Source organism: Hypoxylon fragiforme, assembly GCF_022984875.1.
Source record: "Hypoxylon fragiforme strain CBS 206.31 chromosome Unknown GGS25scaffold_10, whole genome shotgun sequence".
Lineage (NCBI taxonomy): Eukaryota > Fungi > Ascomycota > Sordariomycetes > Xylariales > Hypoxylaceae > Hypoxylon > Hypoxylon fragiforme.
The window spans coordinates 1,277,644-1,305,126 of NW_026054765.1; the positions used below are offsets into that span (position 1 = coordinate 1,277,644).

General features: G+C 49.9%; 11 protein-coding genes and 1 non-coding gene across 12 annotated transcripts; 5 read left to right on the forward strand and 7 right to left on the reverse strand.

Moving 5' to 3' along the window:
* Positions 1–11: 11 nt before the first annotated feature.
* GGS25DRAFT_83652 (DASH complex, subunit Spc34) lies at positions 12–1,144 on the forward strand. The gene is made up of 2 exons (XM_049266061.1): positions 12–329; positions 395–1,144. The coding sequence occupies exons 1-2, from the start codon at positions 265–267 to the stop codon at positions 1,077–1,079; spliced, it is 750 nt and encodes a 249-aa protein (XP_049112279.1). The 5' UTR covers positions 12–264; the 3' UTR covers positions 1,080–1,144.
* On the reverse strand, positions 1,144–2,069 carry GGS25DRAFT_83617 (DSBA oxidoreductase). The gene is made up of 2 exons (XM_049266060.1): positions 1,886–2,069; positions 1,144–1,817 (listed from the first exon to the last, which is right to left on the reverse strand). Exons 1-2 carry the CDS (start codon positions 1,931–1,933, stop codon positions 1,209–1,211), a joined length of 657 nt encoding a protein of 218 aa, XP_049112280.1. The 5' UTR covers positions 1,934–2,069; the 3' UTR covers positions 1,144–1,208.
* Positions 2,070–2,651: 582 nt separating this feature from the next.
* GGS25DRAFT_t118 lies at positions 2,652–2,725 on the reverse strand. The gene has a single exon. It is a non-coding gene; the product is annotated as a tRNA-Val (tRNA).
* A 1,158-nt stretch (positions 2,726–3,883) lies between these two features.
* GGS25DRAFT_526254 (uncharacterized protein) lies at positions 3,884–4,879 on the forward strand (the record flags this gene model as incomplete). The annotated part of the gene is made up of 2 exons (XM_049264947.1): positions 3,884–4,606; positions 4,772–4,879. The coding sequence occupies 2 exons, from the start codon at positions 3,884–3,886 to the stop codon at positions 4,877–4,879; spliced, it is 831 nt and encodes a 276-aa protein (XP_049112281.1).
* GGS25DRAFT_528253 (putative cellobiose dehydrogenase) lies at positions 4,539–7,238 on the reverse strand. Its single transcript, XM_049265169.1, has 2 exons — positions 6,544–7,238; positions 4,539–6,488 (listed from the first exon to the last, which is right to left on the reverse strand). Exons 1-2 carry the CDS (start codon positions 6,836–6,838, stop codon positions 5,038–5,040), a joined length of 1,746 nt encoding a protein of 581 aa, XP_049112282.1. The 5' UTR covers positions 6,839–7,238; the 3' UTR covers positions 4,539–5,037.
* A 537-nt stretch (positions 7,239–7,775) lies between these two features.
* Positions 7,776–10,636, reverse strand: GGS25DRAFT_83715 (GMC oxidoreductase). Its single transcript, XM_049266063.1, has 5 exons — positions 10,201–10,636; positions 9,874–10,132; positions 9,700–9,784; positions 8,814–9,634; positions 7,776–8,711 (listed from the first exon to the last, which is right to left on the reverse strand). Exons 1-5 carry the CDS (start codon positions 10,259–10,261, stop codon positions 8,105–8,107), a joined length of 1,833 nt encoding a protein of 610 aa, XP_049112283.1. The 5' UTR covers positions 10,262–10,636; the 3' UTR covers positions 7,776–8,104.
* A 531-nt stretch (positions 10,637–11,167) lies between these two features.
* GGS25DRAFT_526257 (uncharacterized protein) lies at positions 11,168–11,682 on the forward strand (the record flags this gene model as incomplete). The annotated part of the gene is made up of 2 exons (XM_049264948.1): positions 11,168–11,414; positions 11,552–11,682. 2 exons carry the CDS (start codon positions 11,168–11,170, stop codon positions 11,680–11,682), a joined length of 378 nt encoding a protein of 125 aa, XP_049112284.1.
* Positions 11,683–12,235: 553 nt separating this feature from the next.
* GGS25DRAFT_528257 (kinase-like domain-containing protein) lies at positions 12,236–14,146 on the forward strand. The gene has a single exon (XM_049265170.1). It carries the CDS (start codon positions 12,598–12,600, stop codon positions 13,465–13,467), a length of 870 nt encoding a protein of 289 aa, XP_049112285.1. The 5' UTR covers positions 12,236–12,597; the 3' UTR covers positions 13,468–14,146.
* On the reverse strand, positions 13,802–15,255 carry GGS25DRAFT_510431 (alcohol dehydrogenase). The gene has a single exon (XM_049262652.1). It carries the CDS (start codon positions 15,101–15,103, stop codon positions 14,228–14,230), a length of 876 nt encoding a protein of 291 aa, XP_049112286.1. The 5' UTR covers positions 15,104–15,255; the 3' UTR covers positions 13,802–14,227.
* A 3,396-nt stretch (positions 15,256–18,651) lies between these two features.
* GGS25DRAFT_83772 (DNA-directed RNA polymerase I subunit RPA34.5-domain-containing protein) lies at positions 18,652–20,693 on the reverse strand. Its single transcript, XM_049266064.1, has 3 exons — positions 19,780–20,693; positions 19,408–19,721; positions 18,652–19,352 (listed from the first exon to the last, which is right to left on the reverse strand). The coding sequence occupies exons 1-3, from the start codon at positions 20,505–20,507 to the stop codon at positions 18,703–18,705; spliced, it is 1,692 nt and encodes a 563-aa protein (XP_049112287.1). The 5' UTR covers positions 20,508–20,693; the 3' UTR covers positions 18,652–18,702.
* Positions 20,694–21,054: 361 nt separating this feature from the next.
* On the forward strand, positions 21,055–23,967 carry GGS25DRAFT_510438 (uncharacterized protein). The gene is made up of 4 exons (XM_049262653.1): positions 21,055–21,219; positions 21,280–21,734; positions 21,782–22,069; positions 22,127–23,967. The coding sequence occupies exons 1-4, from the start codon at positions 21,159–21,161 to the stop codon at positions 23,690–23,692; spliced, it is 2,370 nt and encodes a 789-aa protein (XP_049112288.1). The 5' UTR covers positions 21,055–21,158; the 3' UTR covers positions 23,693–23,967.
* GGS25DRAFT_510440 (glycoside hydrolase family 67 protein) lies at positions 23,968–27,402 on the reverse strand. Its single transcript, XM_049262654.1, has 2 exons — positions 24,815–27,402; positions 23,968–24,719 (listed from the first exon to the last, which is right to left on the reverse strand). Exons 1-2 carry the CDS (start codon positions 26,688–26,690, stop codon positions 24,076–24,078), a joined length of 2,520 nt encoding a protein of 839 aa, XP_049112289.1. The 5' UTR covers positions 26,691–27,402; the 3' UTR covers positions 23,968–24,075.
* Between the last annotated feature and the right edge of the window lie 81 nt (positions 27,403–27,483).

The following is a 27,483-nucleotide window of genomic DNA, read 5'->3' on the forward strand; positions in this document are numbered from 1 at the left end:
TAGAGAATGGGAAAATGGAATTTGAGGTTGATAGGACCGTCACCTCGGTATATTTGAGTACCTACTACCTAGAACCAGCCACATGGTGGGGGTATTTGTGGCTTTCAAGTTTGTGTGTGTACATGGTACTTACAGTCAACAAGGCACCAGACCCCGTCGCGATCAACATTGGAGCTCTTTGCCAACATTGGACATCGAACATTTGAACTTACCAGCTCCATACAAAATACTTCCCTTCCTATCGTGACATCACATTTGCCCATCATGTCACTCCTCTCAGCGCACTTTGAACAAATATCCATATCCTGTCAAGGAATTGACAGTTTACCGTACGTATAACATATATACATGAGTTATTACAAAGATTATGAATATTTACATTACTATACGATAGCTTTCCACCTTCTAAGATATTCACTAATGCCCTCCTTGGTAACGACGACATTACCTCATTAATCCGCGATACCGAAGCTCATGAACGGGCGCTCTTCTCCGTCCCTCCACCACCACCACCATCCACAACTCATAACATAGACCCACCCAAACAAAGTGGGCGTCGTCAAACCGTGTTTAATGTTGCCTCTGGCGAGGTCACTACGTCCGGTAGCAACACGGGGCGCAATGCTGGTGCACAACGACGACACACGGCTGTGGCAGCTGTGCTAGGTGGCGACCTACACGACCAGATCCGTCGCAGTGAACGACGTGGTGGCAAGGACGACATAGATGTCGAAATACTCCTGACCGGCGCGGAGAAATTATGTAGTGTTTATCCCTTACCTGGAGCACTGGAGAGAATACCGGCGCTGCGCTCCAAGTACGCGCATGCTCGAAACACGTTGGCGTATTACGAGGCGAAAGTAGCCGAGCAGGCCGAGGCCCTAGGGCGCATGAACAAGGATCACTGGATGGATGAAGACGAAGAGGAAGAGGATCTACAGCCCCAGGAAGATGTTCTAACGGAGGAGGACCTAAGAAGAGAAGAGGAGGAGGTACGAGAGCTCGACAAGAAGAAGAAGGAATTGCAAGAGAGATTAAAGGCGATGGAGAAGGACCTAGGTGGCTTGCTAAATATGTAATGAGCCTACGCCTTTGAAGCTACCTAACTTATGATACCCCCCGGAGCCAATACGGCTTAACGCCAGACATCCGACTCACACGACAATATATGTATGAACGAACATATCATCTAGGTACTGGGTACCGTCTTATCTCTCTTCCCTAGCCTTTGCGAACGCCTCTAAGAAGGCCTGGCTGTCTTGTGCGCCGTCAATCTCGTACTTGCCCTGTATCGTAAAGTGCGGTACACCGTGTATGTCCTTGGCATACGCCTCTTGGACCTCACTATCGACCTCCTTACCACCCTTATCCGACGCGAGCCAGTCCTTCGCTTCGGCCTTGTCTAAGCCCGCCTTCTCCGCAGCAGCAATAAGCGTGTCGTGCGAGGTGATGTCGCCGTCGCCTTCAAAGTAGCTCTTGAACAGCTCCAGAACCACACGGTTCTCGATCTCGTTGCCCTTGGTCTTGCCCAGCTGGATCAGCCGGTGCGAGTCCCGCGTGTTGCCGGTCTTGCTCTCGAAGCTGAAGTTGATGCCTTCCTGGTGGCCCATCAGCGCGAGCCGCTGCAGTAGAGCTACGTGTCGCTCCGCTCCGAACCGCTGCGCCATGCGCTCCCTCAGCGGGACGCCGACTTTGGGCGACGTGGGGTCCAGGTAAAACGGTGCCCAGCTTATGGTGAAGGAGTCATTTTTACCGTCTGGGTGCACCCTGCGGTATAGATCGATGGCTTTTTCTAGCCGTTTCTTGCCTATGTAGCACTAGGTTTGAGTTGAGATCTTAGCGATAAGCTCTTTGTAAAGGGGCCGTGTACCCCGTAAAAGCTTACCCAGGGGCAGACGGTGTCTGACACTATCTTAATGCTAATGTTCGTCATCTTCTTGCTTTTTTCTAAATTCTTTCAGTAAGGAAACGTGAAATTGGAGTAAACACTGTTAGAGGAAATTCGATGCGACGCAACTCAAGATGAACTATCCTATCCAGTGAGAAGGTGGGAAATATAATAGCATTTTATATCATTGGCCTAGATGGGGCGACGGGACGGTCCGTCGTAGAACGAGACGGTGTTGGATTGATGCTGACAAATACATCACGAACCAATCCTCCGCACTCCTCCAAGAAGCCAGGCATGGATGTCGTCATGGCTAGTATGCTAGGTGATATAGTGTGTTGCATTACTAAATATCTCAAAGCTGGGTTGCCAACGTAGGTACGTAGTAATCAGTACCTACATACCTAGTTACAGACACCTAGAAGTTATATATACGATTATCATCGGTGAATTTAGAGGTTCAGGGGGCATCGCGCATTTACTACTAACATTAGTAGTATACAGATCCAGGTCGCAAACCCCTAAACTCCTATCTTGGGACGGTGTAAGTAGCTGTACTGATTTCGGAGTTGGATTACTATGTACAGAGATCATTGGATTTCTTTGAATATTTTATCATGGCAGTCACTTCCTTCATAGTCCAGTTTTTAGAGTATCTAAATAGGATAAGGTGATATTAGTTGTGAACGAAAAGGAAACCAATATATGCAACAAAAATGAATAGCAAAAAGAATGTAACCTTAATAACTACGGACCAAAAATGTGATCGAACCCAGGCTCGAACTGGGGACCTTCAGTGTGTTAGACTGACGTGATAACCAACTACACCATCCGACCGATTGATGGTAGGACACTCGAATTGAGTTTGTTCCTGTGTTGTGATGGACGGTGGTTAATGCTAGTCTATCAAGTCTACTACGCACAGAATTCAGATAAATTGGGTGTGGGGATTTGAAAATTTTCCAAATTCGATTCTAGTTCATCATTGGATTGTTGCTGCCAATAGCGGCCCGGCTCTTACGGAGGTTGGTGGGCCTGGGTAGTTACGGCGTATTGCTACTTACGTAGGCAATACATAGGGCTTCGGCCTCTCATTAACATACTACAGTAAACCTTGGCCATAACGATATGGAAAAAACACCACTCTTAATTCGTTATAGAGAGGTATCGTTATGTAGAGATGGACCCACTGTCATGGTCCGTGTACTTCCGTTGTACCTTTACTGCCATTTTATTAGAAAAGGTACTTACCTAATATTGTTCTTTTAAATTCCTTTCATATTTAAAAGATATTATGCAGTAAGCCAATTTTTCGGCGATTAGATATCGTGGCGGTGATTAGATTTACCTGAAAAAAGGACAGTCCAATTGGCTACCAAACGCAAAATTCCACTTATTCCACCAAAAATTTATCAAAATAAACGGTTTTTTACACATGGTCCATAACGATCTTGGTGGTGGCGGTCAAAAAATTAACGATATATCGCTAAGGTTAAAATATCGTTATTTCCCATACAAAATTGCAATGTTCCCAAAATTATATCGTTATACAAAAATATCGTTGTCTACCGAATCGTTATGGCCAAGGTTTACTGTACTATTGAATGAAGTATAGCGTACTGTACCTAAGCGAGAAGACTACAGAGATGAGCCAATCATATTTGACCTCCGGGCATCGACCTATGATATGATCGTGGTCATTGAAGGAGCTGGATGCGTATGAGGCAGTGTTTGTCTGGGCAAAGACTAAACCACGATGGCTGAGTCCCATTGTTCACATGACAAGCCTTGCTGGCAATGGCATCGCGTGTGGCGATGACCTACAGTTTAGGCCTAGGGACGCAGAGACGGTCAGCTGTGAATGCCGACTAAGTAGTATATCATGAAGTAGTGTATAACGTCAAGTGTAAACACTTGCTCCCGTAATTAAACCCCGAATGTATAGTAGTATACCTAGTATACACTCAACCTTCGTGCCATTGACTCAAGGTAAATATGTCATATACCTACCACCTCGACTACAACCGGCACGCCCTCCGCAGCGACGACCTCTCCATCCGGCCCTACCCGTCTTCCAAACTCTCCAGCACCCCCCCGGCCGTCCTCCACGCCAGCGTGCACCACAAGCACCTCACCCTCCGTACCGCCAAGGGCCAAGGCCAGAAGAAGAAGAAGCAGACCGTCGTCGCGACCGCCAAGTACCCGGCCGACAAACCCACGATCCAGATCACCGCCGCGGCCGCAGGGCGCAATGTCGTGACGCTGAACCACTCGTACGCGCAGTTCGACGCGCGCGGCCACTCGCGCGAGAACCCGCGCCCCCAGCGCAGCTTCTGGCGCCGCCGCATCAAGGACGGGTCGCGCGGGTGCTACGTCACGACGCTCGGCGACGGCACGCGCTTGCGGTGGGAGCCGGCCGAGGAAGGGGATGGGGATGGGGATGGGGATCTCGGCAGGAACAAGAAGAAGAAGAAGATGAAGTCGAGGGCGGATCGGATGAGGCCGAGGATGCGGTGCGTGCTGGTGGATGGGCGGGGTGTCGGCGTGGCGGTGCTGGGCGAGATGATGCCGACGAATGATGTGGTGAGGTTGGCGGGGAGGGGGGAGCTGGCGGGGGAGGGGGGGTTGTTGGGGGTGTATGTGCTGTTGGGGTTTGTGAGCTTGTACGAGAGGGCGAGGGCGAGGGATAAGAAGAGGGCGGAGGAGTATGAGATGGATGTGAGTATTGCTTTTTTCCTTCTTCTCCTTTTTTTTTCTTTTTTTCTTCCCAATGTTCCCGGGGTTTTCGGCGGGTTTCATCTACCTACCCATCCCCGTGGTCTGCTTATGAGCTTCGATCGAATCTACTGAAGTTGTGATCTCTGCTGACTCTGGTTTTAAAAGCTTGGCTTTTTCTTTGATGCTATTGCAAGTGGTGGAGACGGAGGAGGTGGAGGAGGCGATGGGGGTGGAGGAGGAGGAGATGGTGGAGGCGGCGGTGGTTCAACGTGAGACTGGGAAGACTTAAGTATTGACGGTATGAGCCTGGTTATGAGCCTAACAATAGCTCGGTAGATATGATATTTAACTAGATATATATTACATATATATTACAATTATATAGGTATCTCGTCTAACTCTCGTCTCGTGATATATCGCCAGCGGACTATTTAGATATGTATAGATAAACCAGGCAACTTCCAAGATTGCAGTACTCTCTCTGCACCTTTCTCCGCCGCAACCATCACACCAAACTGCGGGTTTACTGTCAAAGGCGCTACGATAGACGCGTCGATGATATGTATGTTCTCGGTGCCGACCACCTTCGTGTCGACATCAACACATTTCCCTATTCGGCATGAGCTAGACCAGTGCTGGACGGAGCCAACGGCGTAGTCAGACCAAGTGGTGATGTAAGTGCGTATTTCTTCAACCGTCGAATTTTGGGCGATGTTGAGCGGAGTAAGACCATCAGCTGCCGGTGACTCGGGGGTGGAGGATGGCAGAGCTTGGAAGATCGTGTGGATGAACTCTGCGATGGCCTGGGCGTCCGCGTCCCGAGGGTCGGAGTAGTAAACGTCGGAGCTGGGACCAGGGATGAACTGGCCGTCGTCCGACAGGATAACACGTCCCGCCGAGGCTAGCCCAGAGGTTCCGTAGATGTTGAGCGTGATGGTGTTGTTGTCTACGAAGTCTGCATGCCCTGACGAATCAATGGTGCCTTGCACTCCGGTCCTGGTGCCGTCGGCGTTAGGCATGTAGCCCCAGAATGCGGAAGACTGTGAGGCTGAAGCATATGGGCCACTGCGAGAAGATAGATAAAGATCTCTATCCGCTGGAATAGGGTCGTTGTAGTTGTGAACGTATGACTCTATCGTTGGTGCGGATAATTCGATGAATGTATTGGGATTATCGAAGAGGCCTGCACCAACTTCTGCGTTGATTACCCAAGTCGAAGAGTTATAAGACGAGGCTCCGGCCGTAGACAGACTGTTAAGCGTCTCTTCAGATCCAATGCCAGAATGCATGAGAAGACCTGGCGAAGCGATGGCACCGGCGCTCAGAATAACTCGGCCACTGGTAGAAAGGGGGATCTGCACTATTGAACCGCTGATGTTGGCGGTGATGCCGGAAGCCACACCATTGACATGATCGATATGCTGAACACGAACGCCTGTCTGGAGACGGAAGTTGGTTCTCTTTAGGGCGTTCTGGAGGTAAGTTCTCGTTGGCCCACCTCGCTGGCCACCGATGTAGTTGTAGACGGGCCGTCCAAAGACCTTGTCCTTATTATCCGGAACCTCGTTGAATTCAACATCTGTGAAGCCAGCTGCGTCCACAATCCATTTCCTCGCCTCGTCGTAGCCGGACTGCATATAGAATTGGCCGTCTACCGAGTAGCTGGTCACCGAGGGCTGCATGTCGAGCAGTCTCTGTGTCGCATCCGCCACATCTGCACTCTTCCATCCGTCCGGGTGGTAGTCATCCCAGTCGGAAGCGGGAGGTTGAAAGTACAGGCCGGCATTGATTGCGCTATTCCCGCCAATGGTGCACGCTTGAAAGGAGTTGACGATTCCGGCAGGGCACAACAGATCCGAACCTCCGTTGAAGATGCTCTTATCTATTCAGCTTGTCAGCCTAACGATCAGGGGGATCACTGGAACATCGTTACTCACATAAACCAGGTACGTCGACCCGGCTCATGTCTGTCCCATCGAGCCATTGAGGCTTCTCCGTACCACCCACGACTCCGTATGAGCGACCGCCGACTTCTAGTAGCAGGGTTTTCTTGCCCGCCTCACTCAACCTGTCCGCTACTATGATCCCGGCAGTTCCGGCACCGACGACGATCGCGTCCCATGCTTCCGCAGTCCAGTCCGTTACGTTTTGTCGTCTTTGGAACGGTGGCGCGCCGAGCGTAGTTTGGCTGAGAAAGCCAGCGATGACCGTTAGGGTTGCGAATGACCTCATCTTGACGTACTCTGGCTCAGTGAACGACGGGATGAGGAGGGGATAGAGACAAGCATGGCGGGCCAAGCCGGTTTATATTCAAGGGCCCTGTCCCAACAAAGACACCCATTTTGCTAGGTTCACAGCCTATTTGAGACCTGTTTACTTAGCACCTGGGTAGGTGGTATAGGCATTAGTAAAATGAGCCCTTCATGCAGGCAGTGACAGTGACAGTGGAGCAGGCTATTATTATCGCGACTCGGTAGTAAGAGTTAGACCCTGGCTCGTATAAGGTCCACTAAGCTAATTCTCGTATTTGCCCATGAAATTCTTTGTAAAAGGGACCTATCCTAACTGAAAGAAACCCTATCTGACGTGGGTTGTCAGCTCCTCAATTTCTCTGATGGCTTTGGTCTCGTTCCACCGTTTCCACGTTACAAGCTTACCGTACTTTAACACCGAGAATAAATTTCGTTATTTTTTCATGTTTCCGGGATTGGGACTCGGAATCGACAGGGAGAATATCCAATAGGTAAGGCCGTGGCTGCACGGCCTTTGCATTCAGCCGGGGCATACGGCACGATAGGCTTGCGACAGGGGGCTCGACGACAGCTATCTATAGTCCACTAGGGTACCTACTAAGTAAACATCCTCAACACATGTTTACTGACTACCGTAGAGTGTTTGGATTAGCTCAAATAGCTAATGAATTAATCCGGCATTTCGAAGTCGATGACCTCAACGTGCCTTAATTGTATATTTAATCTAGTTTACGACTAGCCAACTGAAAAAAAAAACCCCCCGGCATAGATAAAACGCGGGATATAGTGAGGTCATCAGCTCGAATATAATACATGAGACGGCTTTAAACGAGCCTGTAAATGCTCGGGCTACCCGCCACTTTTCAGCTTTGGATATGATAGGAGCTTTGTGGCGCGCTGCACTCCCTTCCTCTGAGGTGCGTTTCCGTCATTCAGCTAGGGCCGTCCTCTCTTCCTAAATCAATTCATCAGCGCATTGGCTACGCTTCATGTTCGTGATGCGAGTGTCTTTGGGCTATCTGTCGAGTGGCGGTGTAATCATAGGTACTTGTATAGGCCGGATGTCGTTCTTTGCCTATCGTATTTGAATCCGGGGCTGACATGTTCGGAAATGCCGACGCGGGGCTTCCGTGAAGTAGAGCTCATGCATTTCGGTCAAGTCAAGTTTGACAAAACATCATGAATTGAATTGAGATTCACAGTTACATAGGTATCCTACACCTGAGGCAGTACCTAGGCACATCAATCAATGGAGAAGCAACCCAAGCTCCCGAGCAATGATATCCGCCGCTTTCTCTCCAATAACCATGGCCGTGTTGCACGTATTCCCGCCGATATTCTCCGGCGCAATACTCAAATCCACCAACTTAAGCCCCTTGACTCCGTAGACATTGAGATCCTTATCCACCACGCCCTTCTCCTCGCGCGGCGCCATCTTAGCTGTGCCCAGCGAGTGCCAAGTGGTTTGAATTTTCTCACGGAGATGCTTCTCGATCGCCTCATCGTCTTCGCGCGAGTATTCGAGGTCTTGTACTTCGGCGCCTTCCGCGACCGGGGTCCACTCTTCAATGCAGGCTGCCTTGGAGCCCTTCGGGAATACGGGATGGTGAATTGCGGCCTCCCCGCGATATATGGTTGTGCGGCGCATGATCTCGCGCCCCTTCTTGTACGCCCAAACCTGCTTTTTGAGGTCCAAGTCGCCCGGGTCGCTGAAAAACCCCACGTCGAAGTCTAAGGGGTCGCTTACGTCGGGGCCCGTGATGTGCAGGTGCCCGCGCGAATAGGGGTATGCTGTGTAAGGCCCAACCGACAGGAACTGCTCTAGAGGAAGACCCTCGGTGCTACCCAGGACCCTGATGATCTGTGTTAGTATTATTCAATGTCTGAACGCAAGACTCTCAAGATCGATATTGCGCCATGGTGTGGGCTGAGAGCGATTTGCTTGTAACACTTACCCGCACAAGACCGCCATACACATGATAGGTCTGTTAGGCCGATCCCTAAAGTCTCGATCCCACGCCTCCTGGAACTCCTTCCCCAGCGCAGCAACCTCGGCGTCCGTCGGTCTAATCTTGGCCGAGAGATCGACATAATTCCACGTCCACATCGGATGCTTTTGGGCGATAACGTCTTCGAAGCTAGTCCGCCGCCCCAACGCATCGCCAGTTTCTTCCGGTGATAGGGAGGTCCGGTACGTATATCCTATCAAGTTATGGTCTTGATAGTCAGACCCAACACCGGGAAGCTCCTCCACTAGAGGAACCCCGGCTCTTTCCAGGACGTCTTTGGCCCCAATTCCGGAACGCTCTAATACGGATGGCGTGCCACACGCACCGCATGACACGACGACAAGTTTGCGGGCCTTGATAATTTGTTTAGGGCGAGGTTTCGAGGAATCCGGCAGGGGGTGGAATCGCGGGTTAGGTGTAAACTCTACACCACACGCTCGCTTGTTCTCATCAAACAGCACGCGTACGACACTTGACTCGACTAGGACGTGCAAGTTAGGGTGCTTGCCATCCCGTAGCCGAGGGTGTAAGTACGCGTGAGCAGTGTTAGATCTTGCGCCTTCGGGTGAGGTGTAACGGAGCCAACGCTGGAAGCCATTGTTGGTATCCAAGTTTTGGAGATCAATGATCTCTGGATACCCGACCTTGGCTGCTGCATTAAGCCACTCATCCTCTGCGCGTTTACCGCGGAATGGCCCGTCAGATACTTGGATCGGACCGCTGTAGCCGTGATGCTCCGGGTTACCTGGACCATGGTATGTCTCAAGCTAAAGTTACATCCGAGTTAGTGGTGCCATGAGGTTTGGGTATACTCAGAAGATCGGCAGCTTACCTTCTTTAGGTACGGCCATAATTCGTCTGCCGACCACCCCGGAGTCTTCCATGAGTCGAAGTCATCTCGTTGAGCTCGTGTATACCTAGATTTAGAGGAACGTTGATAAGCTTTTAGTGATAGCTCTTCCCTTTAACACTGAATCAATTGGGAGTTCACATCGACTTTACGTACATCATAAAGTTGATAGAGGAACCCCCGCCTAGGGTGCCTCCGGAGGGGACTATCACCTCCCTATCGGCAAGTTGCTTAGACTTGATTGCTTGATAGAAAATTGCAGTCTCGGAATTTGGAAGAAGGTTTGCCGTGTATAAACAAGGGGTTAATACTAGGGGATTGTCGTAATTATCGCGGCCACCTTCGATCACTAGGATGGAGAGGTTTGGATCGGCCTCTGCCAATCGCCCAGCCACGATACATCCTGCAGTTCCTCCTTTTTGAAGGAAGCCATTCTCAGTACACACTCGGTAAGACATAACATTAGATAGTGAGCTTACTTACCGCCTGCAATGATGATATCCACCTCCTCTAGGCCAGCAGGCAGATTCTTGTCTAAACCCATATTCTGGAAGTGAGCAAACCCTAAGGTAAGATGTTTTGTGTTTTGTATGATTCGTTGTTGTTGGATTCGTTGCTGTTGTTGACTAAGAAGAAGAAAAAGACACGGAAGGAGGAGATATTCACGGAAGGGTTAAAAAGATAAAACGACAGCGTGGTAGCATCAAGAACTTGGGGTAGCACAAGAGTAGGCGGGGGGAGTGGGCTCGATACGAGTTGCCATTGATACTAGGCAACGATTTACGTAAGGTCGAACATGCTACATACTAGGTATGCAATGCGATGCGCCTTGTCTTGGAGATGTACTGACTCATCGCCGATATCATGGAATAGAGGAGGGTAATTGTGGTGCCTAGGCGATTACTAAGTGCCCAAGATATAGCATTGACATAATTGATTGATAGTGCCGCATGGGATGCTATTGATTAGAACTGGTTGTCCATTCCGTATAGATATCTCTTCTATAAAGTATGAACTGCGAATAGCTTCAACTATAACCCTATGTATTAGATGAAGCCTTATAACATGATATTGGACTGAATATTATAACGACGATGACAATCCGATATATGAGGGGATTTGATAAGTACCTCACAACAATGCCAATCCATATTTGCCATCATTTAAACCTAATGGATCTGCTATAAGGATCGGTAGTGTGTGGGGAATGGATCTTGACCCCCCTTTTCTCCAGATTTAGTGGTGGGGTAATATGTAGTTCGTCCCGAAGGATTGGGTAAGGGGAGGTATAAAAGGGGCTAATATTTGTATAGGCAGGTAGGTAATAAAGATGGATATAGAAAAATGAAACAATATGTGCTCCTCTTCGTTGTGATTATGCTAACCTAGGTATATGGGTATACCACAAGTAGAGCTTCAATACTTGGTGCGTAGGTACACATGCAGTGACATGCTACTTACGTATGCGTCGGCTCAATCAATCAATGGCATCACTCTGAAAACGCCACTGGAAAAAATAAAGCTTGGCAACCTCGACGAAAAAGGAACCTTCTTGGAGTTGGAAGACTACGTCCAGCTAACGCTTCCAAAACTTTTGGTAACCTTCGCGTCGCCTAAGCTCCACGACCTACGGCCCCCGAATTCCTCGGCACCCGAATCCTCCTTCTGCACTGACCGTCCAATCACCCACCCGATGGGTTGAAGGACAGTCTCAGGGGCTAATGCATTCTTCTTCTTCCCAGCAGGTAAGTCTTTCGGAAGCGTACCCCGAAACCTAGCCATTTCCTTGCCTACCTAGGTAGGTAACTGCATACTAACGCAAATTTGCGGCAAGGGGGCGACACAACAGCAACCGCGCTCAGCGCACTCTTCTTCTACCTCTCCCGGAACCGCAGCGCCTACGACAAGCTAGCGTCCGAGATCCGCGGTGCTTTCAGCAGCAACTCAGAAATCCGCGGGGGCTAGCTTGGTGGTGGCGAAGACGTTTTGGTGGTTTGACTTTGAGGTGGCGCCGGGGAGGGCGGGGGATGTGGGTGCGGGTGTGGTGGGAGGGAGGAAAGGGTGGGAGGGGGAGGACGGGGGAGTTTCAGCTTTATGATGTCTTTGGGTCGATTCATGACGGGCCGAATCCGATATTTCGCCGTCGTGAATAGGGGTTGTTGTTGTTGTTGTTGTTGTTGTTTTATTGAGAGGCTGTACCTAATGCTATCATTTTCGTAGGACGGGCAATTAGAGAGTCTCATGCAACTAGAATAGATAGGTACCTACTGGATATCTACTTCGCTCGTAAACCTATGTTTTGGGATACTTGGAAAATTCCCTAATTGTAAATATATACTTATATATACGTAGAGGGCCAAAAGGCTGCATGGCTTCCAAGAAGTTCAACATACCAAGCCCACCGAAGTCACGTGTAACTTTACCCCTGAATCCCCTCGTTGACTAGACATCACATGATCTAAATTTAACGACATATTGCATTCGGGGGGCCGTCATGATCCTATTCAAACAACAGCTTCGATGGACTTCATTTGAGGAATGTGCCAGATATTTCGGATATAACAAGTGTTATGTCGTAGAAGCCATTCGTGTCCCAAATAAGAGTGCTCCCTAGGTACCTAGGTAGCAAAAGGAATCTCCGTATTCAATATTTCGATTATCAGTCATTGTTCCGTAACTACCAAAGCTGAGAGTCTGTTGTCAGATGTGTCAACTATGTCTGAAACAGGTCATATGTTTCTATGTTTTCTGTGCCCATATAATCTCTAGCCTGCCTCCAATGGATGCCTGATGAAATATCTCAATCATACCAACCTACCAATTACAACTTACTCCTATTCAATAATTAACAACCGTTAACTACGAAAAACACACACTACAATGGATTCATACGCTCTCGTTAAGCTACCATATTGTGCTCCTGATGCACCAACCCTTCCTACGTACGAGGAGATCGATGGCCTGAGAAAGAAACTTTCAGACTCTGGATATACACTGGCGTCAAGACCAGGCCGTCGCATTGTTCAGTTTCGGAAAGAACTTTTCATCAAATACGGTAAGGATGTTGACCTGACTGAAGGGCAAAACATGCTCATTGTTAATAAGCACACTCACCTACCTATTCCGAAGCTTTATTCGATGTATGTGCACGAGCCTACGGGCGACAAGGTCATCATCATGGAGTACATTAAAGGCAGACCGCTAAACACCTGCTATGCCAGCTTCGACGACGAGAAAATGGCATCCATTGGGGTTCAGCTGAGACAGCAGTTGAGCGAACTGCGCGCGATGCCATCTCCAGGATATTATGGGTCGGTGGGACGCCAGCCTTACTTGCCCTACTCCTGGATTCTCAAGGAGCAAGCAGGGCCATTTGAATCCGCCGATGAGTTCCTCAATGCATATTTTAAAGCTCAGTTCTCAGAAGGGAGCCCAGAAACCCTCGCCCAAGTCGAGGAGATGAAGTCCCAGTTTCTTGAGTTATCTAAAAACCATAACGCATCGGTATTCACCCATGGAGACCTTCAATCTCAGAATATAATGCTGCGCGAGGACGGCACGATTTCCATCATCGACTGGGAAAGTGCCAGCTTCTGTCCCCAGTACTTTGAGTACTTTATCAACGCTATTTATCCCATGGCGTCTGCGGGATGGTCTGAGGAAGAGAAAGAAAGGGTATTTGAGTATGATCCAATGGTGAAGCTTATTACCAAGGTATGGTACGAGTATCTAGACTACCCTGGTTTTTAATTACAACATACAAAGGGGTTGTTAAGTACCTAGTTACCTAGTAAGTTCCAATGATAAATACATAAGAAAGGTTGTGTTATATTATTTCACATCGTACTTACTGACATGAAAGGCTTTGTGCGGCGGTACATGTATAGATAGATCTGTATGTACATACCTAGGGTAGCGTAAATCGAGGCACTTCAATGCACGAAATTCTTACCTTTTTCTTCTTTCTGTACATACTGTGACGCTTTAGCTTGCTTATTGTATCCACACTCCTGTCAACAATTGCTACGCTTCCCTTGCACATTCTCAGTAGAGAGACCAAATTCAATTCGACTGCGACCCTCTTGGCCGCCCTGGGAATGGCATATACTCTAACCCTGAGCTTAGATCGATGTTTGGACTAACGGCGAACTGAGAGATAATTATGAAGAAGATTTTTCCAACAACAGTCCTTGACCGGAAGTGCCGACTCACCGATTGTACTCAGGCTCAGATCGACGGTAAGTCTCTGATGCACCAGCCTATTCCTCATGGACAGCAGACAGCACTGACAGAAGCGTGGGCTTCAATGAGTGAATGCTTGATGCTTTATGAGCATCTCAATCTCATACTACAGCACCCAGTGGCATGGATGAATACCAAGCATCTGCTGGCTTTTTCATATATGCACTACACTGAACAGAGGTGTCCGTGCAATCGATTTTCGCCCCCGAATCATACAGTGGGTGGGTATCGTGCACTGCAGGGAACAGTTGCCCACCCTCTCATTCTCCTATTCCGCAACCTTAACCACCAATTTCCCCCTGACCCGTCCCGAGATAAGCCTTTCAAACGCCTCTCTAACCTGGCCAAACTCGTACACCGTGTCGATGACGATCTTGTCCTTGGGAAGACTCAGCACCTCGCGCAAAAACGCATCGCTGAACTCGAGATTGATACACGTATACGAGCAACGACTCAGCCCAATTCTTCCCAGGACGGCGCGTAGCAGCATCTGCGGGTTCCACAGGTAGAGGTACCTGCCGCCCGGGGAGGCGCGGTCGGTCTTGTCGCCGACGACGGTGACGTATCGCGGCGCGAGACCCAGACACCCCGTGCCGCCGACGAAATCGATGATGGCGTCGGGCACGAAGGCGGCGACTTTCTCGGGAACACTGGTGGTGGTATCAGTGTAATCGACGATGTCGTCGGCGCCCATGGAGCGGACGAACTCGGCGTTGCGCCCCGAACACGACGCCAGCACCGTCCACCCGCGCTGCCTGGCGAGGTGCACCGCGTACATCCCGCACGCGGAGCTGCCACCCAGCACCATCACGCGGCCGTTCTTCGTCTGGACGTGCGACTCCACGCGGGCGATCGTCGTCTGCGCCGTTAACCAGACGAGCGGCACCGCCGCGGCCTGCTCCCAGGACCAGTCGGCCGGCTTGGGGAGTACGACTGCGCCGGAACTACGACTAGTGTCGATCCTGATCGTCTCCTGCAGCGTGCCCCCCGGCAGGTACGGGACGATACCGAAAACCTCGTCGCCGGGCTTAAATGCGGAACCCGCCCCGCCGGCTCCGACAACGATGCCGGAGAAGTCCTCGCCTACGCCCTTGTGCAGCGGGAGGATGCAGGTGGGGAGGTGCGGGAGTATGGGGTACGACATTATTTGCACGTCGACGGGGTTGAGGGAGGCGGCTTTGGTGCGGATGAGGATTTCGGTGGGTTTGAGGGGGGTTGTTGGGTTGGGGAGGGAGGTTTGCGGGTGTAGGGCGGAGGGGAAGCCGCCGTGCGTCCAGGTCCATGCTTTTGTGGTTTGGGTCATTTTTCTTTTAAAAAAAGGAAAGAGAAAAAAAGGGGGTGGGGACGTAGGTATAGGCGGTTGACCGATTCAGGGGAATGAGGAATGGATTCGATATGAGATCCTCCGGAATGAAGAAGAGGTTGGGAGTTGAACAGCTGAACTAGTTAAGTGTAGATATGACGACATGCGCAATTGACGCGAAAGAATCCGGTTCAATGTACATTCCGTGGAGCTTTGATTTCCAATCTTATACCGTAGAGCGTGGGCATACTATATTGGAATAGGCCTGTATGGCGGACGAAATAGTAGACCGGAGGGAAACGGACCAAATGATTGTGGTTCTATCTGCGACCCTAGGCTACCGCTCCCGCGCCGGAACCTGCTGATAAAAATCGCCATTGTCAGCATTCTCGAACGACGCCAAGAATAAGACGAACACATTTAAAGCACGGGATATTCAGCACTAGTGAGAACAACTAGGTAAATTTGGTTTTGAAAAATATTTCCGATGGCTTTTAATGCTATAGAGGGATCGCTTACCTCTGCCCCTTATAGCAACTCTACGACGGCTGCACTCGCGGAAGCCGGGCCTGTCAAGCCTGAGAATAATACCGACGGCAAAAGCACTGGAAATAAGGATAGGATATTTTACTCGTATGGACTTGAGCTTGCTTTGATAATGGGCGCGTCATACTTGGCCATTTTTTGGTAGCTCTGGTAAGGCTTCCTCTCAGTTTCCCCTGACTAGTTTGACATCTCCCACCTACTTAGGAGGGTCCTCATTCTACAGGCTTACTAACTGGTATAATATACCTAGGCACAGTAAAGACCCTAAATTTCTTTATGTTGGGTTATACTTTGATAGTCCATAGGTATTCACTATGAGTGTTTGACATCTTAAAGGGGCTTTGGCGTGGTTTTGGAATTGGGCGTTTGATGGGCCATAAAGGGGGAAACTAGGTAATCTATATCACGATACTCCTATTGGAGGCAAGTTCAATACTTTAGGCTTATGGTACATGGTAAATAACAAACGTACGGAAATATGACTTAACTGTCGATTTTATCCTCATTTCATGACTCAACATACAGCTTCTACCCACAAACAGATTTCCAAAATTTTGTTAGAGGAGTTTGAGAAAATTATCAGTCACTATACTACTTAAGAAGTGAAATGAAGTATGAAACGCATCCCATCGATGGTTCATATAGCCATACCTATCTATATACCTACCAGGTACCTAGATATATCATCAACTATTCGTAATTCCCTACACCTATGCCGTGGCAACCCCCCTCCCCAGCAACCACCACCGTCACCGTGAGCTTTGACCTGCAGAGAAACATATATAAATCACAAAAGCAACACAATTCTCAGCCGGATTGGTATGGCCTAGTGGTAAATCGAAGTGTTCGAAGATTTAAAAAAAGTTTACTCTCAAATCACCTCTACAACCACCACTAGACCCTAGGGTTCGATTCCCTAGCTGGCTAACCTTTCTTCTATTTTTTCTTTTCACTCCTCCTGCTTATTTTTGACTTGTGCCAGTTCTTCAGCAAGGCCGCTTTGCTTCTTAGGAAGCCATCACCGGTTCCAACTGTCCTACCTAAGTCTTCGCGCGCAGGGGGGCTTGAGTTTCAGCCAGCTCGAGCCCAGCAGCCATCTAATCTTTCATTTCTTTTCCATCTATGTACCGCAAACATAGCGGGTATCAACCCGGGTTCCGCAGATTTCTTCCACCATCATCCCGAAACCCGGGGCCACCTCCACGTGTCATAGCGACATCGTCATCGATTTGACAACAAGCTTCATGTTGTTGATTTCCTGATCCACGGATCTAAGGAATGCAAAAGGCGGCATGTGAGATACACCCAGTACTCGCTGCTACAGGAAGCCGGGGGTGAACCTCCGCCCAACTACGCCTACGGTGACAGACCAAGCCCATCATTCACGGCCCACGTCGCCGGCATAGGCCTGTAGTACGCGAAAATCTCCACGCGTAGGAAGCCGATCAACATGCTCCTATTACGCGGGGGCCTTTCGTCCCGAGACCTCGGCCAAGAAATTGCCCTGGTCCTCCAGTGCAAGGGCGAGTACATGCACTCTTTCGTGCTACCTCACTCGCCTCCCGCTTATACATCAGCGGCACCGTCACAGCCCAGCCGCTTGTTTTCCTCGCTCATTTACCTCCGCGCCTTAAGGAGAGACAGGGGGAGGGCTCCTTTTGTGGGCCGGAGTTGGACTTGTGTTTATATGGGCAGAGCCTCATCGAACATACAAATAAACACTGTTGCCTTTGCGTGGAGCACGACACCACTATTTCCCGTGCCGAGACAGAGAGTGGTGGCAGGATGTGTGCGGTACCATGTGTGGACACATTGACTGCCTTATGATGCCAGTGCAAAAATTAATTCACCACCACCAAGGTATAGCCCCCCCCTTTCAAAGCTACCTACTACTTAATGGCCGGCCAATCGACCAATTGACTAACCATATATATATGACAGGCCATGCAGAGCCTACTCTCGCCACGGCCATCGCTACAACAGATCCCAAGCCTCAACGCTCCAACAACACTCCAGAGCAAATAGGGGCTTATCCAAAACGTCCCGCTACAGCAACGCGCCAAATTCTGTCACGACGCCGAAAAAAGGAGGGGGGGTTGATCCCCCTAGCCTAGCTCAGCATTACGGGATATATACACACTTCAGGCACGTTTCTTTACTTGGCTTTGTCCAATTCCTGCGAATAATCTTTTCCCATGTTCTGTTCACAATGCATGCGATGCACACAAGGCTTCTGGCGTTGTTCTGGCGTTGGATACTTAGGTAGATGGGATGACTGAATTTGAAATAAAATATCATGCTGTGTGCCATTTGCTTAGAACCATTGATTCACTGTTGAGGTACTAGTGTGCACCTACAAGACCTAACCTATTTAGCAAAGTGGCTGAAATAGTTAGAAGAAGTTCACAATTAACAAAGATTATTAGTTGAGATACCTGCTATGTGAAAGCAATCGAACTTTTTTTTTTCATGGTATCAACCGATGTAAGAAGCAACCCTGTGTGCATACCTACTAAGCTATCAGGAAAACAGGACCCATGATCTACCTATTGTCTCTTCGTAGCAACTCAGAAATTGTGAGATTACCACCATTACTTCACGTGTCTAACAAACGTGCCGTTCTCTTCAATGTTCCCTATTTTACAAATTTTGCGCGTGAATGGGTGGATACACAGCTGTCTGCAACCAAGGGGGATGAAACTCATCTTTCAAGGTATGGTTGTGAGGATGACTTGACTGCATTTCAATTAAGTACATTGCGTTTTAGCCGAGAATTTGAGAGTCCATATTAAAGCTGAGAGGATTTATCAACTCTTTCACTCCTTATATGGAAACTAGACGAGTAGTACCAGGGGCAACAAAAAATGAAGCCAGCCCTAGATAACGTCGCCAATTCATCGTTTCATACTAGGGACGGTAGGCGGCGGAATCGGGGTCTGTTTCGTCGTTGCTGGGAGCTTGTATTCCTTTTTCGGCTTCTCCTTCGACTTCCCCTTGGTCGATGTATTCGCCTTCGAAGGAGTTTCAACAGGTGTTGAAGCCGGAAGCGCCCTACTTGGGACCTGTACAGGAGTCTCCTTGACAGGAGCAGACTTTGTAGTCTTTGGCTTCTTGGCAGCCTTCTTCTCGGTCGACTTGGTTTCCTGCGCTAGGGTAGACTGATCGTCGCCAGAATGCTTTCGCTTGAGCTGTCCATTCGCACCTTTAGGTTTATTCGCCTTCTTGGAGGACGAGGCGGTTGGTTGTGGTTTAGACGACTCTTCATCCGAAGAGCCTTCAGACGCACTCTCTGATTCTGACGAATCGGCAGTCTTTTTAGCTGCAGCTGATTGAGATTTCGAAGATTGGGCCTTGGATGAAGGTGGTGGTGGTGTAGGATTTCGGACACCAAAGGGGGTGAACCGAGGTCTTAGACCATGTGGCTGCTCTCGAATCGGTTTTGGAACCGGTGTGTAATCATCGGTGGCAGTAGCCTTGACCGTGCCACCGGGACCGAATTTAGCAATCCGTCGGAGATGCACAGTGGAATCAATCCCGCGATTCACTTTTGCTTGTTAGCCATAGTTAAGACAAGCGAAAGATAGAACGATTTAACGTACGAGATGTATAGTTGTCGCCACCCTGAGATGGGATAAGCAGCTGGATCTGAGTATTAGTGGCATGCGCTTCGAGCTCTACACTGTAGTCATCACCCTTGTAGCTTAGCAAAGTATCACCCATTGCTGCCTTGGTCAGATCAATCTCCATGTCCTTTAGCACGGTTATGGGCAGAGAAGCTGGTGCCGTGAAATACCACACCTGCTTGCCCTCTAGGTTGGTCTTGTTAAAAAATTCTGTGACTTCCTTGGCAGGGTTGTCGGATGAAGCCTTGCGAAGCACAAAATTGGAATTGTTAAGCCAACCAGGGCGAGAGCTACCAAGTGATGTTAAAATATTATAATCTAGAAGGGTGATGAAGCCAAGACACTTACACTTGAGAGCTTGAGCTCTGAACAGTAGTGTCACCATTCACCTTCGAGACCGCAGTCTCTTCATCGTCAATGTCCATGCTATCGACGTTATTTCGGCTAGATTTATCGTTTTCGTCTGGAGATTCACTGTCGCTAGTCTCCTCACTTGATGACTCGGCTTTAGCGGCCAGTTGTGCACTGGGCTTCTCAGCCTCATCCTCATCCTCGCTAGAGCTTGCGCTATCGGAATCGCTATCTGATGAGCTATCGTCGTCATCTTTGGGTCTGTTCCTAAAATACGCGATATCCTTTGGCAATGAGACATCACTGAAGTCTGAGCTGTCAGATTCGGAGTCGGAATCGGAGTCGGAGTCGGAGTCGGAGTCGGATTTGGTAGCTGCGACTTTAGAGGAGGTAGAGGTCTTCGCGTTGGAGGTAGATTTATTGGGCTGTGACTTCGCGCCGTTTACTTTGGGTTCAGGTGCCTTGCGTTTGCTTGCTTGCTTGGCGGCTAACTTCTTTCTAGCAGCTTCAACATCCACGTCACTTCCACTACTGCTTCCGTCGCTATCATCCGAGCTGGTGTCATCACTTCCACTGTCGCTACTGGCGTCCTTGGCGAACTTCTGGGCCTTGGTGCCATTTTGGACGATACTAGAACGCGTAGTAGAGGCAGCTTTCTGATCGCGAACGCGCGACGCCATGGAGCCTAGCGAGCCCACCGGGGGGCGGGGGCGGTTCTTCACCATTCTGAAATTTTAGACGTGGTAAATCAGGATGGGATGAAAAGGATTGATGCGATAGCAGTGCAAACGTTGAAAAGGTGTAGAGATCAGAAGATTAGAAGAGCTAAGTGATGTTGGATCTGTTGTGAGTATATAAGAGTTTTGGATTCTAGAGATTGTGGGGGTTGTGAGGGAAAGTGATTAGGTTGTTCAAATTGCAAAGATGGGTACAAAAAAAAGTGAAGAAGTTCACGGTCGAGCTGAATTGACTATCACGCCTCGCGAAACTTTCAATTTTTTTTTTGGAGACTTGTTGAAGAGCTTCAAGGTACCTAGGTACAATACTAACTACCTAACCTAGTAAGTTGCGGGTCTTTCATGGGACCGGGGTAGGGGATCAAAGTGGGGCAGCTAAAGATTCTCGGAACATCATAATTCCGATACTGTCAGCAAGAGTGGGAATTGAACCCGATGCTTGCCCATGCAAGTTAGAGTGGGCCATTGACCCATAAATGATAATCTAGTATCCAATTAAAAAATTTAGAATTCATCTAGGAAATCTCGTAGCTCGATCTCTCGATTTCGATTAAACCATTTAAAGAAATTCAACAACTTTGAAGCTTCATTGGGATTTTTTGATGCTCACCTCAGGCTATGTATTATGTGTGAGATAAAATGGCCACAAATAAAAAACGAAAATTAAACATACAGGAGAACATACAGGAACCTCCACAAAGTAAGTTCACTTGCCTTCATAGCTTTAAACAGGTGCCTATAAATACTAATATCTGACCAGCTATGAGTGCCTTCGCCCTACGTAAAAAGCTGCTTAGCCAGCAAAGTATTGCTGCTACTCCTGCGTTGCCCAATGCAGATATAACGAATGAGGATAACCCTACCTCATCTCCTCAAGATGCTTTAGATGATGCATTAGACACCAAAGGGACGCGAAGTCCCAAAAAGGTAAAGAAGGGGTCAAATATTCAACCCTCAAATCATAAGAGTGAATACCGTACTCGTTTAAGGAACTCAACTCTGGATCTTCCACCGGCGTTCAGAAATAATACCTCCAAGGCTATTGCCAGTCCAGTAACAAGAAGCCCTTCACCTCCTCTTATCGAAGACCAAGAGGAGGTCCCAATCCAGCTATTCAAGGCTCCGCCCATTCAACTCTCTAACTTCAAACCAACCAAAAACAATTATAAAGAGCGAAAGGATGGGAGGATAATATTGAAACTTTCTGCTGGAGATGTATGTTCGTCTGACCCGCTACTCAGAGTCCTTACTTACATCCACAGCGTCTAGTTATTCTCGGCAATTATGGCATGCATACGACAGCTGGTGAGATTACTATCAATGGCGCAACGCTGAGGGGTTCGGAGGAAGTGCATTGGGTAGACGCACCATATTGTCATGCCCTTCCTGTCATCAGATGCCCGGAAAATGCTACTCTAGAACTGCTCCCTCACCCTAATGCCGAGGGGTTACGAAGTCTGGGAAGACTTTCCCCCCAATTTAGAAAACTCTGGAACGAGGCAAGCTCTTCAGAAGATAAATCTACGTCGTCAGATTCCAGCTTTCAAATAGTAACTATATCCCTGTATAACGTCATGAGATATGTAGCTGATAATTGCAATGTCTAGCTGTATTCGACAGCAGATGGCCCCAAGCGGGCTGTGATACAAAATTTGATCTCTCCTCCTGAGTGGAACAGGGATATCACCAAGCTGATCAATATAACTAGCTCGAAGCCCAGCTCAATTATGATTACAGGGCCGAAATCTTCTGGAAAGTCTACCTTTGGCAAGATACTTGCTAATCGATTCATCACCGATCGGACAAGCGGCTCCAAGAAACGAGCTTACCGCGAGGTGGCTGTACTCGACTTAGACCCTGGACAGCCTGAGTATTGTGTCGCTGGCCAGATCGCCTTGGTACACCTGACAAAGCCGGTGCTTGGTCCATCTTTTAGTCGTCCACTATCTAGCTCCGGGATTCGACAAATTCGATCTCATGCTTTAGCTTCCGTATCCCCAGCTTCAAACCCCGAGCTATATCTAGAGGCCGCCGTGGACCTTATGGCGCATTATCGAAATTCTCTGGGGCGGTGCCCCCTTATAATCAACACGCCAGGATGGATACAAGGCACAGGACTCGACTTACTGACCTCTCTCATTGCGAGTTTGCGGCCCGCTGAGGTTGTGTACATGTCCGAGTCTGGCCCTGCCGAAGCAGTAGAGGCTCTACAAGAGTCTTGCAATGCCAGTAGCTTTTCTATGCTTCCGTCCCAAACCTCTCAGCTCACTTCGAGGACACCGGCGCATCTTCGTTCAATGCAGACCATGTCATACTTTCACGCAGAATATCGGAAGGTGGGCGCAAATGATTCCCCGGTTTCGTGGAACCCAAAGCCCCTGACCGCCATGCCCCCTTGGCAAGTCAGTTACAAGGGTCCGAACCATGGCATATTTGGAATCATGTGTTATGATTATCAGGTACCTTTGGACTTATTAGCCGATGCGATCAATGGCACAATCCTCGCGGTCGTGGGAGTCGAGAATATTAAGGCGTTTAAATATTCTGCGAACGATGGGAAACCATCTGATGATTCAGTTGCGAATATGATGGATATCGATTCTATTGATGGGGAGCCACAGAATATAACTGCATCGTCATTCTCACGGCTTGCGGAGAACACCATCGCTTCGTCACCCGAGGGAATCCCATTTATCGACACTGCGAACGGAACGACCCTCGATCCAAAATATTCTCATTCTCTCGGCTTAGCCCTCGTCCGCGGCATCGACACCGAAAACGGCACTCTCCAGCTCCTAACTCCCATACCATCCGAAACCATCGAAACCATCCTTTCCATGGGAGGACAAATTGTCCTAATCAGCGGCAAATTCGATGCTCCAGCTTGGGCCTACACCGAAGATTTATATTACCGAGCCAGTGGCGAGGCAGCAGCAGACAACGACAATGCGGCTGATAACGTGGACGAATCGATGGAACTAGTCGAGGATGGTCCGGAACATGTCTCGGATGCAGATGCAGATGCAGAGAGCGGGAACTTGCCGTACGCAGGTGCCACGGATGCGACGCCGGTTCCCTGGATCGAGGTGTTACATGGGAATCAGAAACGTGGGGCCGGGTCCAAAGTGTGGAGGGTAAGGCGAGATTTAGGCCGTGGGGTAAACGGTACGTAGTACATGTGTACTTTGGGTACAGGGACGGTCGTGCCCCACATACATTTAACCTTAGATCCCGCAGGTGTTATTCAAGTTCTCATTGGTTGGGCCAAATATGTACATATGCATATGCAGGAACATGGTTGTTACGCAGACGTCCCTGCCTTACAGCACATGCGTCGTTGATTTAATGTCGCGCTAGTACCTATGTATACAAGGTACATGCACCCAAACCGGGCCAGACACCATATCCAACCAATTTTCAAATACCATAGTTATATCTTACAAAATACACACTATGTAGTACGATAACACTCAATGGAATATACATAGATATACCTGGTAGTATTAGATAAACTTACTCACTCATCCACCACTCCCCCAATCAACCAAATAGCTAATCAATCCACCACCCCCGCCGGCAACACCGCCAAATAATCCAACGGCGCCGTCTCCCTCCCATCCGGCCTCGAATCAATCCTCACAACATCGCCCTCACCAATCTGCACGCCCTTAAACGTGATCCGCGTAGCCGAGTGTCCATCAATGCCCCTCGTCAGCGTGAAACCCAACTTATCCTCGTTATCTCCTTTCCACGCGCCGACGCTCGCGTTGTTCAGGAAAAGCTCGTACTGTGCCTGCCCCTCGTAGAGATCGTAGTACGCGACGGCGAGGTCGTAGACGCCGGCGGGGAAGCGCAGGGTGGTGGTGACGCTGGCGGGGGTTGAGTTGGAGGTGGTCTGGATGACGTGCAGGCCGGAGGCTACTTCGAAGGGCGTCACCTCTGTCACGCGGTACCCGCCGTTTAGCAGTGTCATGGCCTCGGCCTCGATGCGCCAGGGGTGGTGGCCTACGCGGCCAGCGGCGTCGGGGATGCCCGATATGTTGTGGTAGAACTGCGCGATCGAGTCGCGCCAGACGATTGCGTGCCCGGCTTGGTAGGTGAGTCGGAACAGCATCTCCTCGTACCGCTGCTGGTCGATCAGCCCTTGCAGCTGGGCCCATTGCTGTGGGAAGGTGGCGGCTGTTTCGGCGCCGGCGTAGTCTGTAGACGTGAGTGTTAGACAGGGGTGATCGGTAGATAATTTAGGCTGGGGGTTAGAGGGTAGGGAGGCAGAATTTCAAAGGAATGGCACATACGCGCGTCGTAGAAATGCTGAATGACTGTCTTCCCGTTCTTCAGCACATGCGTATACGGCACGTGGTGGAACCACAACAACAGATCATCAGGCGTCGTCTCGATCTCCTCGAACGCGGAGGCCACCTCCTCCGGGTACTGCCCCGCGAACCCCGTGCCATTCCCAACTGTGCGGTCCATGCCGATGCTATCTGCGTCGGCCCGTGTCCACTGGCCCCACGGGTTGTTGTCCATGCTCTGCGGGTTAGGCCCGTAGTGCGGGCCCGTGATATCCGTCAACGTCTGGATCCCCAGGTTCCCCGTGTAGTTCTCGTACGCGGGCCACGACTCCATCGACATGCGGGTGATGACCTCGCGCACCGTGTCGTCCAGGCCAAAGGTCAGCCGCGTCCAGTCCTCCAACAGCGACACTTCGTTGTCCGTGGGGTCCCACGCCAGCCGCCCGTACGCGTACAGATTCGACATGGCAAGGTGCGTGCCCAGCCACGTCGTGTTCAAGCCAACATTTACAACCCCCGCATACCCCGTAAGCCCCTTCTTGTTGAGCCGCTTGCCCGACAGGATGTCCGTCCCGATCACGGACTTCTCGCCGTCGACGCGCAGGTCGAAGTCCAGCACCGTCTTCCACAGGGGCGGTAGGTACACCAGATGGCACTGCTGGCCGAGGTACTCCTGCGCGATCTGCAGCTCGATGGCAGACGGTGTCTCCTTGAGGTGCGCGAAGAGTGGCGAGGCGGGCTCGCGCACCTGGAAGTCGATGGGCCCGTACTTGACCTGGACGATGACGTTGTCGTCGAAGGCGCCGTCGAGGTCGCGGAAGTAGTCGGCGGCAGCGTTGGCGCGGTCGTCCTTCCAGTTGGCCTCGTCGAGGTTCTGGTAGTCGTAGACGAAGGCGCGGAACATGACGATGCCGCCGTGTGGCTTGGCCGCCTTGGCGAATAGGTTAGCGCCGTCTGCCAGCGTCCGGTTGTACGTGATCGGCCCCGGTTGCCCTTCCGAGTTGGCCTTGACGAGGAACCCGGCGAGGTCTGGCACATGCTCGTAGACCTTATCCACGGTGTCCGTCCACCACGCGATGACTTCCTCGGCGAGGGGGTCGAAGCTGGCTAGTCCGCCGAACGTCTGGGGCGAGGCGAAGTTGAGCGAGATCCCGAGCTTCACACCCCATGGTCTCATAGCGTCGGCGATTCTTCCTAATCCTTTCATGTTTTCGTCGCTGAGGATGATGGGGTTCGCGTTCACGTTATTGATAACGATACCATTGACGCGGATCGAGGATAAGAGACGGGCGTACTCTGTGATCCGAGTCATGTTAGAGACCGTGGTGTTGTCCTTGAAAAATATGGATAGGCCGGCATAACCACGTTCGATGGTGCCGTCCATATTATCCCACTGGTTCACCCATCGTATCGCGGCGCTGGGGTTGGTAGCATAGGCGACTTCGTTGAAGTTGGCTTGCGCCAGCATAGACAAGTACTCGAATGCACCGTAGAGTGCTCCGCGTTCATTCTGGCCGACAATCTCGACCGTATCACCAGTGGTGCTAAGCCAGAAGCCATCCTCCTCGAGTTCGGGAATCTCGATTGTGATACCGGACTCGTTGAAGGCAGCGGCGGTGCCCACTATCACGGAAGGACTGTCGCTGGCCTCGTGCGTTACCGTCAGGGCCTTTCCTAGAATTCCCTTGATGCCCCTTTGCAACTCTTGGCCAGCGGTAAAAATAGGGCTTGTCTCGGTTGTGTTGAGGGCGATGATGGCAGAAGGAATATGTGCTTGTTTGACAATATCACAAGGCAATCGTGCATATCGCAGCCACCCATGTAGGCCATCCTCTGCAGCCGCAAGGCCGAGGGTAGCTAAAATCCAAAAGCCACGCATTCTGCTTTACCCGTTCGAACGCGTCCCAGATACACGCATAAGGGTGGGAACCTAGCGATGTAGAAAAGTTGGGATCGCCTTGTTTATACATGGCAGCTTCCCCCATCAGGGGAAATTGGAGGTCTTTTTCTCCAAGAGCCAGGTTAATTAACAAGACATTGTATTTAGGCTAAAGTCGTGACGGTGAAGCTTGTGGCCCTTGGCTATGCGGCATTAGCGTGGCATTTCAAGGCACGGTGTATTTCGGTCTATCTGCCCACGAGTGTTGTGGGGTAGCGACCCCGTTCTACCCCATGTGTTCGGAAATGATGACGATCCTCATGGTTTACTACCCTATCCTAGGTAGACTTGTATGCTACTGGACCCAGTCAGAGACGAGATCAAAGTTGGGGTAGATAGCCGAATCCCGGGGGGGTGGTAAGGCGGTCCTTTGCTCTTCCAAGTTTCTGAGGAGTAGCCCTAAATAGGATTCTATGCTTTTTACAACATTTTAAAATTTACTTGGATAGCTTGGAAACACCATCAAGTTCAACGCTTTTGGGTACCGGCAAAAATGTAGCACTCTTAAACAATTTCAAGGAAACATGTATTGATCTGGCGTGGGGTGGATTGCCAGGTGGTCACGTGACTTTGAAGGACAATGGATATATGTACCCAAAACACAGACTGGACTTAGAAACTCACCACTTACTTTGAATATACAATTACGCCCTTTTGGATCTTTTTCTTTGCGTCTGATCATGGTGACCTAGTTAGGCTGGAAGTGATAAGGAGCTTATGGGAGATCAGCATC

What these genes read in the sequence shown, in the direction of transcription:
- GGS25DRAFT_83617 (XM_049266060.1), bottom strand. Translation starts at nt 1,933, where the DNA reads ATGACGAACATTAGCATTAAGATAGTGTCAGACACCGTCTGCCCCTGG. An exon ending in CAGACACCGTCTGCCCCTGG is followed by an intron (nt 1,818 to 1,885) that starts GTAAGCTTTTAC and finishes ACTCAAACCTAG; the next exon opens with TGCTACATAGGCAAGAAACG.
- GGS25DRAFT_510440 (XM_049262654.1), bottom strand. Translation starts at nt 26,690, where the DNA reads ATGCGTGGCTTTTGGATTTTAGCTACCCTCGGCCTTGCGGCTGCAGAG. An exon ending in TCAGCATTTCTACGACGCGC is followed by an intron (nt 24,720 to 24,814) that starts GTATGTGCCATT and finishes TCACGTCTACAG; the next exon opens with ACTACGCCGGCGCCGAAACA.
- GGS25DRAFT_528253 (XM_049265169.1), bottom strand. Translation starts at nt 6,838, where the DNA reads ATGAGGTCATTCGCAACCCTAACGGTCATCGCTGGCTTTCTCAGCCAA. An exon ending in GGTCGACGTACCTGGTTTAT is followed by an intron (nt 6,489 to 6,543) that starts GTGAGTAACGAT and finishes CAAGCTGAATAG; the next exon opens with ATAAGAGCATCTTCAACGGA.
- GGS25DRAFT_510438 (XM_049262653.1), top strand. Translation starts at nt 21,159, where the DNA reads ATGGCCACAAATAAAAAACGAAAATTAAACATACAGGAGAACATACAG. An exon ending in TGAAACTTTCTGCTGGAGAT is followed by an intron (nt 21,735 to 21,781) that starts GTATGTTCGTCT and finishes TTACATCCACAG; the next exon opens with CGTCTAGTTATTCTCGGCAA. An exon ending in CAGATTCCAGCTTTCAAATA is followed by an intron (nt 22,070 to 22,126) that starts GTAACTATATCC and finishes TGCAATGTCTAG; the next exon opens with CTGTATTCGACAGCAGATGG.
- GGS25DRAFT_510431 (XM_049262652.1), bottom strand. Translation starts at nt 15,103, where the DNA reads ATGTCGTACCCCATACTCCCGCACCTCCCCACCTGCATCCTCCCGCTG.
- GGS25DRAFT_83652 (XM_049266061.1), top strand. Translation starts at nt 265, where the DNA reads ATGTCACTCCTCTCAGCGCACTTTGAACAAATATCCATATCCTGTCAA. An exon ending in CAAGGAATTGACAGTTTACC is followed by an intron (nt 330 to 394) that starts GTACGTATAACA and finishes ACTATACGATAG; the next exon opens with CTTTCCACCTTCTAAGATAT.
- GGS25DRAFT_83772 (XM_049266064.1), bottom strand. Translation starts at nt 20,507, where the DNA reads ATGGTGAAGAACCGCCCCCGCCCCCCGGTGGGCTCGCTAGGCTCCATG. An exon ending in CAGAGCTCAAGCTCTCAAGT is followed by an intron (nt 19,722 to 19,779) that starts GTAAGTGTCTTG and finishes ATCACTTGGTAG; the next exon opens with CTCTCGCCCTGGTTGGCTTA. An exon ending in TGGCGACAACTATACATCTC is followed by an intron (nt 19,353 to 19,407) that starts GTACGTTAAATC and finishes AACAAGCAAAAG; the next exon opens with TGAATCGCGGGATTGATTCC.
- GGS25DRAFT_528257 (XM_049265170.1), top strand. Translation starts at nt 12,598, where the DNA reads ATGGATTCATACGCTCTCGTTAAGCTACCATATTGTGCTCCTGATGCA.
- GGS25DRAFT_83715 (XM_049266063.1), bottom strand. Translation starts at nt 10,261, where the DNA reads ATGGGTTTAGACAAGAATCTGCCTGCTGGCCTAGAGGAGGTGGATATC. An exon ending in TCCTCTATCAACTTTATGAT is followed by an intron (nt 9,785 to 9,873) that starts GTACGTAAAGTC and finishes CTCTAAATCTAG; the next exon opens with GTATACACGAGCTCAACGAG. An exon ending in TATGGCCGTACCTAAAGAAG is followed by an intron (nt 9,635 to 9,699) that starts GTAAGCTGCCGA and finishes ATGTAACTTTAG; the next exon opens with CTTGAGACATACCATGGTCC.